General features: G+C 43.0%; 1 protein-coding gene across 10 annotated transcripts in view; it reads left to right on the top strand.

Annotated features, from left to right (window-relative positions):
- The window catches only part of PDE7B (phosphodiesterase 7B), a 170256-nt gene that overhangs the window by 82737 nt on the left and 71604 nt on the right, over window positions 1–15915 (top strand). Inside the window, exon 1 of one of the 10 annotated variants that reach the window (XM_059841759.1) lies at window positions 5496–5854. The exons of the other annotated variants lie outside the window; for them this stretch is intronic. Coding sequence (XP_059697742.1) covers window positions 5617–5854 — 238 coding nt within the window. The 5' untranslated portion in view covers window positions 5496–5616. Of the gene's footprint in view, window positions 1–5495; window positions 5855–15915 lie in introns of those variants that run through there. 10 annotated transcript variants of the gene reach the window in all.

Raw genomic sequence — 15915 nt, forward strand, 5'->3', positions numbered from 1 at the left:
AAGCAAAGGAAATATTACACCACCACGCTGTTTCCAATTAGTTATGGACTTCTGTTTATTCCTTTACTGCAAGCATTTTTGCTTAGTTAGTAGTACAAATTGTTAATCCTAAAAATTTATTCTCTCACTTGCACTAAAAATGAAAAAGACATTTTCTCCTTGCCCTATAGAACTCAAGCAATCCTTATTCCTCCATTTCCAGAACCATTTTCCAAGGAATCTGATTAACTGATGAAAACAACCAACAGTTTATGAACCCACAGAGCACTACTGCCTGTCTTCTACATTTCCCAGTAGGTGAGGCTCTCAAGGTGTGATGCTGTGCAAAGCTCAGGCAATATGAACTAATTAATTAATTAATTGTACCATTCTCTTAGCAATTTAGCTCACTGCTCTTGACAGTGAGTTGGTAGCAGGCAAAAATAATCTACTGCATACATTGAGTATGCATCAAAAAAAAGTTAGCGAATTGTTGAGAGCTCGTAGTAAAAATACTAAAATAATTTTGCGGATGGGAAAAATGTTCTGAGATAAAATTTAGAGAATTTGATATGCCCACTTTAGAGCAAAGACACAGCAACTGTCCTCAAATAAATATAAAATGTTTCATATTTAATGAAGTAATTGCAATGATAGCAATAAATAAGAGTAATTGTTCTTACTAGTAAGAATGGCATTAAAAATAATAGACATCTGGAATGAGACAAATGTGGGGCAAAGAATAAGAAAATTATACAATGATTTTTAAAGTGATGAAAGAAATCTTCCAGGAGGTTATCAGACAAAATTCTGCATAACTGCGCCTGCTTATGTTTCTTCTGTCATATTCTCCAACTTTCTTAGGCACTCTGTTTCCTTGTCCCTTTTAAAAGTTACTCACTTGCATTCTTGTTTTCTCTGTTGCTCTGATTATGCTGCCCTGAAAATGAGCACTTTTTTTTTTTAATTTTTTTTTTTTTACTTTCTGTGTAGGGACTGTGCCCCAGTGCTTGCAATCTTCCCTTCTACATTAAACTCACCCTGAAACCTCCTAAAACTTGATTCTGGTGATGGTGTCATCTCCTGGCTCTAACTCTAGGCAATGGCTTCACCTATGGTCTCTGCATGACTCCATGATTCCTGGGACAAGACAAAGGCATACTTTTCATAAGCAACTACTGATTTAAGATGATTGCACTAATAAGTGCCACCTAAAGACACATGCTTTACACTTTTTAAAAATCAGTATTTGATAGTCTTTGAAACTGGTCTCTACATTTGGACTTCTTAATGTTTGTGAATCCCTTAAAATTTGGGAGCATTTTTCCAAATTTTTAAAATAATATACTGTAAAATCAGACTATATAAAATCTTTTTAGGTATCTGTTTGGAAATGCAAGTTCTGACACAATGCGGTGGTGTGGGTTAGCTGAAAGAATAGGCAAAGTTTCCAAAAGTAATGACTCTGCCATGCTAATAATTTATGAGCCATTTTTTCAACATCAGCTATCAGATGGAAGCGGGAGGAATAATAGACTATAACTTCTGCTTTACAATGGCCTGTTAATACAGAAAGGCAAAGGCGCCTGTACTGTAAGGAAGCTGTCAGCAGAGCTGCAGGCAGGCGGTCCCAGTATCGCTTACAGTACTGGCAAGAAGGAGACCACTGCTTGGGAATGAAGCTTGAGGAGGGAAGCAAAAGGAAAAGGCCGTGGGGGGCTAGAAGAGGAGCATCAAGGATCTTTCTTCACCATTCTTTTTTTACAGCTTTTGTATGTCTGGACTGATTTGTTGTGGGAGAGCTGCTGGAGACAGTATATTTGGCACAAGACAGGGTAGCTCAAAGCCAAAAGGATGGTGCTATTGCCAGTTTAAACTATGGCTTTTCTTTTTTACTTTTTTTTTTCCTTCCCCCCTCCCTCCTTTTTCTTTGAAGGAAGGAAAAGAAAAAAGGGGAAGAAAGGGATTTGCAATGAAAACCAGAGCAGTGGGTTAACAAGAACCCTGCAGGCTTCAGTAGACTGGAAAGATACACGAGGCACTTCCTCTACCATCTGGCATGCAATTCTGCTGCTGATGCTCTTAGTACATAACATCAGAGTGAATAAGCAAACAAGCAAAACCTTTTTTTAAGAGACACCAACTATGAAACACCAGCTATTAATCTTTCTGTCAGCTTACTCTCTTCCCTTTTCTCCCACCATAGTATTCCTTTCCTCAAGTCTTTTCCAGTTCTCATGTCTACCTGTAAAAATATGCACTGCCTTGTCATGTTTTCAGATGACTCCATTTGCCTTTTTTTTTGGCATTGCTTTTCAGAATGAATGAGGGACAGAGCTAATGCATTTATATTTCTCTTGTAATCACTTAAGCTTCTTTAACTCGGAGTCAGAGAGAAATGCAGTTGATAGAAATAAAGACTTCCATCCCTGCTGAACTATTTCCTTCAAATATGGCTGGAAGTGTGAATGCAAAAGAGAAATTTTAGGTGAGCCAAGATTGCTGAAGGACTGTTTAAAATGCAGTTACAAATGGCTGGGTACATTGCCGTGTAGGTGTATGCATGATGTTGAGGTCACATCTTCAAGTTGGGTAAATCATCACAGCGCAGCTGATGTCAGAGAAACAGAGAACTTGCAAAATCTGAGCATTTTGTCAATTAGAAATCTCTGAGACTGATGCTACAACTGATTTGTGGTGCTAGAACTCCTCATATTCCAATATAGATCTCCCAGGCTTTCCTGTGAGCAGCTCTTATGTGGCTGCATTCTTACAATGAAAAAGACCCAAAAAAAAAGTCAGTTACAGAAAAATCTTGGATGAATTCAAGAAAAGTAATCACTGAATTGGAGTACAACTGTGAAGCATAAGTTTATTAAGAATAAGATTAATTAATTTACAGACATACCCATAAATGCCAAGCAACAATTTTAATGTTTTTTTTTCATTCACAACTGCTGATCCTTAAACTGGCCAGAAAACAGAAAGAAAAACAAAACCAAAAACTCCAGGCTATCTAAAACGGTTGTTTTCATTTGACAGTAATTTTACAAGAGAAAAAGTACATACATTTTGTTTGGTTTATTACACAGCTTCTTGAAATGCTGATACTACAACAACAGATATATTTCAGTTTGTTTTTTGATTAGCGTCCTCCTTTGCACCAGTAGAACTGTAAGTGAAAACAAATACAACAATTAATCCTGATCCTATGCATAAGACAGGTACCTACCCAAGTGACCCAACTACAAATGATACAAAACTTTTCACAGTTTTTGGGACAAAAGAAGGTAGTGTAAATATCAGTAGATTTTTATTGTTGCTCTCAAGAGGGCTGGTGGCTAAGTTCTGTTGACCACTTAAATATTCAGATATTCATCTAAAAACTAGCCTGGACATCTGTGAATACATTGCCTTCCACAATGTCTGGTATCTTTTATCATAGAATCATTACGGTTGGGAAAGATATCCATGACCATTGAGCCTTTGGCAGTACATCACCCTGCAGCTAAACCACAGCACTAAGTGCTGCCTTCATTTATTTCTTGGTCACTTTTTGCATTCAGTGAAGCTGGAAATGGCACAGGTGCTCTGGCACTTCTGCTCTTTGCCTCAGCGGGGACCACAAAGCACAGAGGTAAACAAAGAGGAAAAACAATAGCCAAAAAAAGTTACTGCAACTTCTTGTTGCACAAAACTAAAATTAAGTAGTTGGGGTGTAAGGTTTAAACTACTCAGTTGGCAAAGAGTCTTTAAAGTCTTCTGGATATCAGTTGCATAGTTTATTCCTCTTTGATAGGAACAGTGCTTTTAAGAGTAATTGCATGAGACACACCAATATAAAACACCTAAAATATGACAACAAGCCATATGAAAATAAAACCAATAAAATTTGCCTTTCTAGAAAATTATTATCACAGATTTTATGAACGTTGTCAGTGATTGTGCTACTGTACTGCACATCATCTATTTCTTTGTTCATAACTCCTTTGTTCAATGAGTCAGGATATCCTGATACAAAAGACTGAAAAATATCAGCACAACAACAGTACTACACTACTTTGGAATTGCTTCAGAATTTTCAAGGCAAAGTTACCAAGTGCAGAGGGCCAATACTATGACACTACAGTCTGCAATCAAAACTTTAGCAAACCATTACAGTTGTCAGTCTTAGGTTGGAACATCAATGTATGCCAGGCAGAGATCCTGTAACAGGGGAAACAGCATGATGTTAATATGAGGAGGAGAGGCGTGCACTCTGTTTTCTACATGTAAGGGTGTTAAGTTTCAGTCCATTCTCTTGGCTTCTCTTCCTGTGGGAAGGAAGATCCTGCTTGTTTGACGGTTTATTTTTCCATCTGGAGAGAAGGCAGAACATTGAATGTAACCCAGAGAAGACAAACATATTAACTATGCATGCGAGGAAAAGTTAAAATGCCCACTATAATTCCATTAAATAAATCTTCTGCAATTTTACTGAAAACGAAGTGCTGCTGCAAGAGCTCAACCTCCACCCCTCCATGTACGCTCCGCAAATTAAGGCACAGACCAGAACCACGAACCGGCTAAAAGGGGTATCTTGTATAAAGGCTACATAAATGTTGTGAAAATCGCACTGCCCCTCCGGGTCCGGGATGCAAGGGAAGGACCGGGTGCTGCTACAGGGTCTGGCCAAAGGCAGCCCACAAGTCGGGGAAAGCCCTCGCTGACAGCTGCGCAGCCCCAGCACGCCACCTCTGCTGCTGCAAGAGCCAGAGCACTCCCCCGGGCGGCTTTGCCTTGTTTTTAAAGATTAGCGATGAATAATTGTCTCCTCGTCGTAGTTTGGGAGCAACCGCTGCCACCAGGCACCGTCCTAAAGTGAACCGGTTCAGGTAGAGCTTTAGAGCCGAAGTGATTGTGGGCGCAGGGCAGACCCCAACACCCTCCCCTAAACCCGTCCTTTCAGCAACTCATTCCTTTCGACCCCTCAGGCGCCGGCCCCTCCGCTGCCCCTCCGGGTGCCCCCTCGGGCTGGCGTCCGGGAGCGGGGCAGGCGGGGGCACCGCACGCCGCCAGCGCACTCGTGCTCCGCTCCCGGCCCTCGCAGCGTCCCGTGAATCACCGCCCATCCTCCCGCCGAAGGGCAGCCGAGGTGACGGCGGGGTTTGACTAAAAGACCAAAACCCCCACCGGCTCCGCAGCCAGCGGGACGAGGAGGAAGGCGGAGCGGTGGGGGCTCCCCCACGGCATCACGGCAGGGATAAAGTCAAAGTGTTTCCGCCGTGGCGCTTAGCGGGGTGTGAGCTGCGGCTGTGCCGGCGCGGCCCCGCAGCCCCGAGTGCCGCCCGCAGCAGCGGCCCGAGCCCCCGCCCCCGGGTCCCGGCGCCGCGCCGGCATGAGCGGCGGCCCCGCGCCTGCCCGGCAGCCGCTTCGCCCCGGCTGCAGGCGCCTGGCGGCGGGCTGAGGGCGCGCAGCGGCGGGAGCCGAGCGCGGCCGCCGGAGCCCGGCGCTCCTTCCTTCCGCGGGGCCGGGCGCGCCCCTGGCGAGGGGCGGCGGCGGTGGGCAGCCGGGCGCCCTCGCCCCGCTCTGGATGCCCATCGCGGCTGCTCGGGCCGGGGGGTGGCTGCCGCTCCCCGGCGGGGGGCCCGGGCCAGGATGCCGGTGCTGGAGCGCTTCTTCCCCACGACAGAGCCGGGCAGGCGGAGGAGGACGGGGGACGAGCCGATGCCCTTTCCCATGGGCAGCCTGCCCGGTTATCAGCAGGGGACCCTGGCCTGGGACTTGCCCGAGATGATCAAGATGGTAAAGCTCGTTTGGAAATCCAAGGGGGAGCTCCGCGGGGGGAAGCACAGAGGAGTTTTAGAGAGCGAGGATGCCCTGGGCGGTTCGGCAGGTAGGTTTCCTCCGCGCTGCTGCTCGGAGAAGCTGGGGGGCAAACGCGGCTGGGGGCCGGGGGTGGCGGGGACCCTCGGCCGGAGCCGGACCGTCCCGTCCCGTCGTGGGGTAGAGCCGCCGGAGCCGCGGAGCTGCCGCACTGAGCGCGGCCGGGCTGAGAAACAGCCCGTGCTTGGGGCAGCTCTCTGCCGCCGCCGGGACTCGCGCACCCGAGTTTGTGCCGCGCTGAGGCCACGTCAGTTTGCCGATGGCGCTCCCCCGGTCCGGTCTGTTGCGTGGCTTTTGTACGCGGGGTGATAAAAAGCTCGGCTGAAAACCAGAGCGAGTAACTCCGCTGCTCCGAGGCTGACCTCCGCCGCGGCGGCCGGGCTCAGTGCCGGCGCAGAGCTCTCCCGGCCCGCGGTCGGAGCTCCGCAGCCGCGGCCCCGCGGTCAAGGTGACGGAGAAGCGGCGCCCCGGGGCCGCCGGGCAGCCCGGCCGCTGCAGGAGCTTTCCCGGCTGTGTTGGCCGTGCCCTTCCGAGCGCATGGCCTCTCCTCTCCAACCTCTCTCTCCCCGATCTTTGAGTGCGCTGGGCTCCCTTCTCAGGACCTGCCCTCGCTTCCCTTGTGCAAGGCTGAGCGACTCCCTTACGGCTTGGATTTTGATAGCCGCCACTGTTAAAAACTTGAGAAACGCTGCCCCATCCCACCACTTTCTCTTTAAACGTGGTATATTACTGGGTAAAGAGCAAGTGCTTTTTCCTTAACTGTATAAATCTTCCTGTCAGGTTTTTTCCGATCTCACTGACAAATGGCATGTCATCACGTGCTTCACTGAAGTCCAGGTTAGACCTGCAGCATTTTCACTAGGTAGAGATGAGTTGACAGGTTAGCAGGGTACTTCTGATCAGTTGATTCTGCATCTTGACCTGTGCTCCACACTGCTTACGGTTCAAAACTTCTTGCCTTCTGTTGAAGTCAGGGTCATAGGCCTATGGTTGTCTCAGTACCAGTTGGTAATTTTTTATCCTCCTGTAATTGCACTGCTGTGATTTAATAGACTTTATGAAACTGTGTGGCTTGTTTCTTCAGAACTCTGGATTATCTCTTCTCTGCTGCTTGGTCACTAAATTCTTCTATTGCATTCAGTTCTTCAACCATTGTGCCTTCACCTTCCTTTGGTGTACCTGTTATTGAGACATATAATTTACAGTACTTTTTACCAGAATAATTTAATTTCTTAGGAAGAATCACCTCTTTGTTGGTATTTCAAAGTGCTTGTTTTGTGCATGTACGTATATATTCTCTGTAATTGTATATATAAACTTGAATATGAAATAGGTATCAGTCTATCACTTTTGAATGCCTGCTAAGGTTGGCTGGTTGGTCGTTGTTTGTCTATTATTTAAAATGTGTGTAGTTTCATGAAAGAATGCTTGGTCCACTTCCATTTTGAAAAAGGGGAGATAGGTCTCATGCTCTGAGGAAAGATGTACATTCTGTCACCCTACTTTTGAGGAATCACTCCAGTTTAAAAGAATAATAAGTAAGAGTGATGTGGATAATGAAAGAAGAGGTCATATTGCTCTTTAAGAGTTGGAGCAAATCAGCTGGAATGTACTGTGGCCAGCCAGGGAGATTGAGGCTTGTGTGGTGAATGCTGAGTGTTCAGAGATGGACCCTAATTAAGCAACTCAAAAAATGCTGCATTGCTTACACTGTATGTATGAGTAATGGTGGTTTTTCAGGGTGCTTGTGTTGTATTTGGTGAAATTACTTTCATTAGGTAACAAATGAGATTCACCTTCAGATTCCTGGAGGCAACTAAAAATGAGCGTGAATGTACAGAGACAGATCAGTCCACTAGCAGGATGTGAGTAACTTGCATTTACTCAAATGGCCATTACTCGTATCCTGTGGAGGGGACAGTCCTCTTCATGGTGCCAGATCTATTTCATAAGCTCAGCTGACTTGCAGCAGTACAAATCCAGGCAGAAGGTGACTCTTAACTCTCAACACTTTAAATACGAATCATCAGACAGTTTGAGGGAGCCAGACCTGGGTTGCTGGTTTTTCCTCCTCAGCAACAGTCATCCTAGTAGTTTTCCCTCTTGTGGTTTCATTTTAGTCACTTTAAGTACGTTGGAGTATGTGGGAAAACCAGTAAATGCTGAAATCTAGTATACTTAAATAAGTGCAGAATCAAAGATTGCAGAAATGGGGAGAAGAGATAATCGTTTGGAAGGCTCAGTAGTTTGAGGTACTCAGCTCCATGTTTGTGTGATGTTTTCTACATGTTTGATTCCTGGAAAAAAAACGAGAACAAAACTTCATAACTTCTATCTTATAAAAAAGGCAGTACTTAGTCAGGAATCAGATTTTCTTCAGGTGGAGTTAAAGCAAATAACTTCTGCTTGAGGTACTGCTGGCTAGGCAAATAAAGGTTGATTGTTCAGTAGTAGAATTCACAGCACTTTCCACATCAAGGGCTTTTTCATTTGAATTTGTAAGTATTCATGTGATAACTCATGTTCTGTTATCACATCCTCATGAAACTACTTTGCTTACAGTAGAAGAGGAAATAGATATGAATTCTGGAAGGAAACAGTCGGGATTTCTGGCTTGCTTGATCATGTTAATACAGATTTAGCTAAGCAAATTTCTTTGCCTTGTCCGAGTGATTGGACTGGGCTTTGGGTTGGCTTGCTAGAAAAGTCACAACCCTCTTAACCACAGGTAGTGTGAAGGAGGGAGAGCTATATCTGCACATGATGTCAGTTTTGTGGATGGCAATGTCTTGGGGACCCATTTAGCTGTAATTTATACCACATTCCCCATTCCTGAGGTAGGAGTAAAGAGCAAAACGATCTATGTGTCTTGGGCTCTCATATGTAAGAGCTATATCTGGGTCTTTCACCTTGTCCAGTACCGAGAATAAGCTACTTAATCTCCCTGCAAAAAAAGGGTTTGCAATACATCATGCAGCATGGAGTTGGGATGAATGAAGAACTCAGATTTCAGTGACTGGCTGCCTGGGGTTTCTAATGATGATTTATTTTTACTTCCAAAGCAGTAAAACTCACATCTTGAGTCTTCTCTTCTTCTTGCACTGCTTTTTAATGTTAGTATCAATTAAGACTACAGACCTTTCTCCTGCTCCTGGCCTGCTGTTGCATAGTAACTCTCCCCCCCCACCCCCGCCCAGTTTCAATCCCTGACCAAATCAGCACAAAACTGAGATTTGTTGAAGACTCTCTCCAGCTGTGCCAAGAGCCATTTCTGTGGGAAATGAGTATAATTTGATGTCATTGCACACTGTTTCAAATAGATTATTTGCAAGCCAATGCCTTTTACTTGAATGAAATAACATCATGTGTGGATATTATTACAGCTGAATTATTGAAATAATTCTGATCTGCAACTGTGTTGATCTCTAGGAGGGAACTGTGTTCTGTTTATGACCCTAACTTTCTTATCACCCTCTTCTAGAGTTCAGCAGTAGCTTTGCATATCAAACAAACCTGATCAGGGAACAGGTACAGGTTTGCTTCCGAGAGTCTTCGTTAGGAGCATTAGCAACCTCTTAAGCTTACAGTGATCATCCCAGATAACTCCAGAGAGACTTTCTGTACTGAGTCTTGCACATGTGCAGACATGCATGACTTTGAGAGAAGGTGCAGTGCTACTAAGAATTATTGAGGTCTGTTGAGACACTGTGGGTTTTTTGAAATAACTCTGAATGTTTTTTTCCACTTACCTCTTTCTGTTGGATGTTTTCTCAGAAATGTAGGTTCTGATTCATGTGTGTATCATGCTTCTTGTTAACTGGCGAGTCCCTTTGCCATGAATAGGAAAAACAAGCAAGTACCCATTCCTATTACAGTTGGGAAAATCTCCACCAGTTATTGGTGTGTCTCTTTACTTCTCCTCTTCAGTCTACTGTCTCCTTTACAGTTCAACAGTCTATTCAAACTTTTTGCTTGTTCTTTCAAACCTTAGAGCTGAGCAAACTTGTGATATACCTGTTGAAGAGGTCAGAGTCAAATCATGTTTGTTTCCTCAGTGGTTGCGGAAGGTCTTCCTTAAAGTTATTCACAAGACTCCCCAAGACTTAGTTCTTCCATAGTATCCCAGGAAACATGCCTTCTACTTAATTTTTCTTTTGTATTTAACAATTTTTATCATGTGGTGTAATAGCTTTGCTGTTCATGTTAAAATAAATTTCATGCTTCCCCTTCCTATCATTGCCTATAGAATCTCAATCTGATTTGGGTTGGAAAAGTTCTTTAAAGACCATATAGTTTCAACCCCCCAGCCATGGGCAAGGACACCTTCCACTAGATCAGGTTGCTCAAAGTTCCATTCCACCTGGCCTTGAAGACTTCTAGGAATTGGCATCAACAACTCCTCTGAACAACCTGTTTGGGTGCATGTTTAGTTGTGATACCTTGAAACTCATGCTTGTGTTTGTAGTTCCACTGCAGTAACTAATAATCATCTTAAAATTTAAATCTGCGAATTACTGAGAACCAAATAGGGGTTGGCTAACAGCTTAAAAGCTCATAGTTTTGAGTATTTGGTGCTGAGCATGTAGGTGCCACAAATGTAGATCCTAGTACTAAATAAAATCTGGTAGGTATCAAATGGCATTGTCTTAGCATCTGATCAGTCTCCTGTGTTATTGTTTAGATTTAAATCAGCTTTGCTTGTGTCCTGCTGACAGATGCACAGCAGTTAGGAGGGCAGATTGCTATATATTTCTGAGGTTAGGTTTTCTTTTCTTCTTTTTTTCCCTCAAGTTATGTGTTGAGACTTGTTAAATCCATCACACTTAGAAGGACAAAGAATGTGAATTTGATATGATCAAGACTACCTGTGGCAACTTTGATTGCTCAGTGACTGTTGTGTTGAAAGTCCTGGAACAAGAAATACGCTATTCTGTGTTTCGTGAAGAGCTGGTTAAATCAGTGGAACTGGGTGTGATGGTCTCATTAAGAATGGTGAAATTAAACAACGTTCAGTACCACTTCTGTAGTGCGTGTATATAGACCAAGAGAGAAAATTCAGACCACATCTAACATTCTAATGTTTGAGCAGCATTGGGTAATGCTATTCAAACACAACTCTTCAGTTTACTGGCTGAACATAAGTTATTAATACATAAGATTTGGGGGTATTTTTTTCAAAAAGGCTATGCTAATTAGAGAAATGGCTTCAAAGATTAAAAGAAATAATTTTGAGATATTAAATCATGGTCACCATTTAAATTCTGGTCCTTGTTTGATACCTACCTCTTTACTTTGAAGTACTTTTCAAATGTAGTGTAGAATGAGAAGCTGAACTGATAGTAGAAGTCTTTCATTTTGAACGTGTCAGAATGAGCTCATGAGTGTGTCAATTAAGGTTGTGTTTATTTTGGGAATGAAAATTTTCTACTTAGCTACTGTGCTTAACCAGTCTCTTCTGCTTCATTCTTACATAAATTTTCTGGTGTGGATTTGTTGGGAATTTGGGATATTCAGAGTTAAGTTGGAAGTGACCTCTAAGATGACAAAGTTCAACCACTGCCACGCCCACCAAAATAGGAGCTAGATGAGGGGTAAACAGTAGAGAAGAAATAATGTGAAAATCTTACTAAATTCTAAAGGGTCTTTCAGTTCAGCCTGGCTGGCACATTTTTTTGTTTGCATTATTGTGAATGTTGGAAAACAAAATTTATTTGCAGAAATATTTGGAGAAGCTCTCTGAGCAGCTGTTCAGCTATGTATAGCCACAAAACAGAGAAAAAGATTACAATATTATAGAGCTAAGACTTCAGGATAAAGTTAGGAGATAAAGCAGAATTGCCCAGGTTGGATGTTGGCCAGCATGAAGAAGGGAATGGGCTGGTGTGCTAGAAAATTGACAGAGCTTTATTGGTCTGTCAGCTCAGAGACAAATGAGCAGTCTGCTGAAAACTGTAAATACAAATACAGCAAATTCCAGTGAGCTGTGTAATGGTGGCCAGATCTGTTGCTTCCACTGAAGTTGTTCTAAATATTAGGAGCCAAAGGTGTGGCTTTATATATAAAAATATTGTTTCTAAAGGAAAAGCTAAAAAAGCTACTACACTGTAATTCAAACGGAGCTGGAGGGGGGCGTTGAATGCTTGTTTGCTTCATTAGAGTTAAAGCTGATAGTTTTCTTTTGTCTTTGGTAAATTGTCTCTAAAGTTCTCTATACTACATGAAGAATTGAACTGATAAGCAACAACAGAAAGCAGCAGTGGTATTAGCCATGCTTGCCTAGTGGTGGTGGTTTTCTGTATTGATTAACTGTTGTGAGAGAAATGTTTAAAATGCATTGTGGGAGGCTCAATACTGCATTCCAGCTTCCGAAGTAGGAAGCGTATTGTGTGCAATGTGTTTGCTGTTTCACCTCTTCTTCATAACAAACTTTGTTTGTGATCTGTCATACTTAAAAGAGTTTGCTTGGCTACATGCATCCCAGACAGCTCTCTGTAGTCCTGATTTAGGAAGTGTGAATTTGGCTTTCCATCCAGGCAGCAAAGAAAAAGTGTGTCCATGTCACCATTTCCTCCACTATGACCTTTTCACATCCCCTCCTTAGAGCTCTGTTTTCAGAATATGCTAAACCGTGTTACTTAAGATAATAACTCACATTTTGCCCCACCACTGCCAGATTTCAGGGGGCATCGACACAAATGGACAAACTTGTCTGAATTGGAGTTGTGCTGCAGGAACTCCCTGGTGTCACTTTCTTTGAAAAAAGTCAATTGACCTCAGGCTGATTCTTCGCAGCAAGTATGCATCTGGTTCTGGCCATAATTCTATAAAACTTTCTAGTTCTCTTGTCTTCCTTTTGTCTAGACTAAAAAGTGAAACACTCTTGAGATATCCAGCTTAAAATATGCTTTGACATTTTTTAATAATTTTTTCTAAGTCATCCTAACTTTTTTCAAAAAGAGCATTCAGCCTACTAAATTATGGGATAAATCACATTAGGTTAAGTACTTGACTGACCCATGGTGCAGACTTGCAAGACAAAAATGTCCTCACTCTTCATTTTTTTCCTCAGCTTGCAACACACAGTTTCTTCTGTCACTGTTATCTCTAACAAGCAAACAAACTCTGCATGAGAGAAGGAATAAACCCTTCCTGCTTACCTCTTGGATAAAGCATTCTTTTGGCTCCTCTGTGGACTCCCAGCCATGGTTTTCCCTGAAAAAGTTGAACATAGATGTGTAGAAAGAGAGAGGTCCAACACAACAGGGATTTAGTAGGCTCAAGAGTATTGCTGTCAGTAATTCTGTCACCCTTATTACAGTAGCAATAGAGAGGCAAACCCCTTCCATTGCTCTTTGAACAGAATGTTCTGAACTTCAGGTATCCTTCAGATTTTCCTCAGAAAATAAAACTTTGCCATTGACTTTTGCCAGTTTATTTATAATCTTTGGGAATGCAGCACTTTGGGAGTTCTCCCCAGTCCCAAGAGCCGAGGATCTGTTCGAAATTGCAGTGAAGCCAGGGACAGTCTTTCCATGGACATGGATGGGCTTTGTTCTAAACCAGGATGTTCAGTGTTACTTTTAGGTAAAACCCTGTGGAAGGTGTGCTCTTGAGTGTCTCTTTATACACACAAGACCATTTGGAGAAACTGCTGTAAACTTCCCCAGCTCTGATCCTTTCTGAAGGGGAAGTGTGCAAAACTCCGCTTCCTGTGGGAGCGCATGAAATCCTTTCATCTGTAGCCAGCTCTGGCTTGTGTGGAGGTAATGCCCTTCAAATATTGCTATCTCAGTGTTCTCCTGATATCCCTGACCTAAGGTAAGGACAAAGTATTAACTCAAAGGCCTACTTAAAAGATGCTCTGTGCAGGTGCAGTTGGAAATGAAGCGTTATCCTGGAGTGTTTTCGGAACGCACTGTGCTGTGCCAGGTATTGCTTCTTTCCTGCTGCTTAAGCACTGCCTTGAGATTGAATGCTATCTTTCCAGCTGCTGGAATTACAGATCAGACACAAGAATACTTGTAAACTAAGTACTGCACAATAGTGTTTGAACACAGCTTTTGAAAGTTAAATCATAAAGTGAGTTCATCCAGTAGAAGGAATTAGTTTTAAGCTTGCTGAAACTATGTTCCACAAGAGTCAAAAACTAGTGTCTACACAGATGTGCCAGGTGAAAATTCAATTAAAAATCATACAGAATAATTGGAAAATGCAGGTGCAGAACATTTCTTAAGCCATCAGAATTTTGACAAGTGCTGAAAACAACTTCCATATTCAGTCCATTATCCTGTTTTTAATATCTGTTGAACAAGTTCTTCCTTGTCCAAAAAGAAGTGCTTCTGTGAGCGAGCTTTCCGTTAGTTAAGGTTATCAGCAGCAAGTCCTCGGCGATTTATCTCTGCATGTTATCTGGGTTGTGAGGAGACTGTGTTCACTGGAACACCCAGGTGCTTATCCAAATAATGGTGTTCCAAACTTCGCTTATCCAAACATCTTCCAAACAGTTCATGTGTGCAAAACTTAAACTGGAAATCTTGTAATTACAGGCTTTCATGGAAGATTTCTTATTTCCTGCTTCCTGCCTGAGTGGATATACTGCAGGAACATCTGCCTTCACAGTAATTGGGCAATTGCATTTTTAATTCCAAGTGGAACTGAGAGAATAAAGGGGTGAGAGAGACTGGGCTTCTGTGAAATGCCAGAAAAAATTACTTGATCCAGCTTGGAGTCTGCATGCAGGTTTGTCTCATTAAAAGAAGTGGGGAGAAGAATTCTGCACTCCCTGCTAGCAGATTATTTTAGTGCTACAGGTTATGTTCAGGCACACTAACAGCAAGAAACAGAAAACCGCATGCAAGAGATTCTGAACTTTATAGGTGCTGCACAGCTATTGCACTTGCTTTTTGTTCTTCCTGGAAGCACTAGTCAATGTGCAATTCATGTTCTCATTTGGGAACTAAAGCTAGCTGAATAAATTAGTACTGGGAATATCTCAGAACTGAACTCAGTTCTGTGTGTGTAAGTCTGTGTGTTGCTTTCCATGACCACTGGAAAAGAGACTAAGGAGAGAAGAACTTACTGCACAGCTGAGAGCTACCACCCTAAAATGCCAGAGGTGCGAGGCTTTTAGGTGAGACACTGTCAGCATACACTTCCAAGCAAGGTCAGTTTGAATATAAGGCTTAGAGTCAGCAAACTGAGAGCTCTCAAGGAAGCAGAGCAGCGAGGAGCAGAGCGCACTTACAGGAGACGAGCAATGGGTAGGAGTTGGAGGGAGAGATGGTAATTTCCTCAGTGCTGTTTAGTTCACTAGCATGTCCCACATTTAATCCCAAGTTCCCTCCTTGTCAGTAATGAATAAGGCAACAATCTACGCAGCACTTAACTGTGTATAAGTGCTGGCACAGCTTTTTCCCCATCTTCTTTCTGTCAAGTTGTCCTGCCCTCTCATTGGAAACCATAATTGCAGATGTGGATAGGGGCATGGTGACATAGATGAGATGGGCTTGGTGCGGTCCTGCATTGACTCTTAGTGACTTTTTTTTAAGGAGCATCTTGTGAAGTTGGTTTATCCTTTTTTCTAGCTCCATGCATCTCAGCCAAAGTGATGAAAATATCAGGAATAGCAACTCAAGTTACAGCAGCATGGGGGCTCATGCTGAAGACATGCTGCAGGCAAGAGCATAAAGGAGCCACTACAGGACTACAGTAGTTCAGCTTAATGAGTAATCAGAAGGTTTCAGTATGATATCTTCTCTTTTTTTCCTGAGTACTAGTTAAGTTACCCATTGTAAAAGTGAAAGGGATAGTAGGACTTGTGAGGTGAGTGCAGATAACATACTGCAGGCAGGGTGAGTGCAATAAGTAATACGTAACTTAAGATGCAATTTAAGCAACTTAAGGTGTAATAAGTAGCTTAGCACAGAAGTGTGCCTGAATACCCTATTTTGCTGGGGGAAAATTAATAAGAGTCAAAAGTATGGGATTTTCCTATCAGAACTGGACTGGAATGTGTTCGCTGAGTGGTCTGCGTGTTAGAAATGTATGATCCTTGACAAGATTTCAGTGATC

Source organism: Haemorhous mexicanus, chromosome 3 (genome assembly GCF_027477595.1).
Source record: "Haemorhous mexicanus isolate bHaeMex1 chromosome 3, bHaeMex1.pri, whole genome shotgun sequence".
Taxonomy (NCBI): domain Eukaryota; kingdom Metazoa; phylum Chordata; class Aves; order Passeriformes; family Fringillidae; genus Haemorhous; species Haemorhous mexicanus.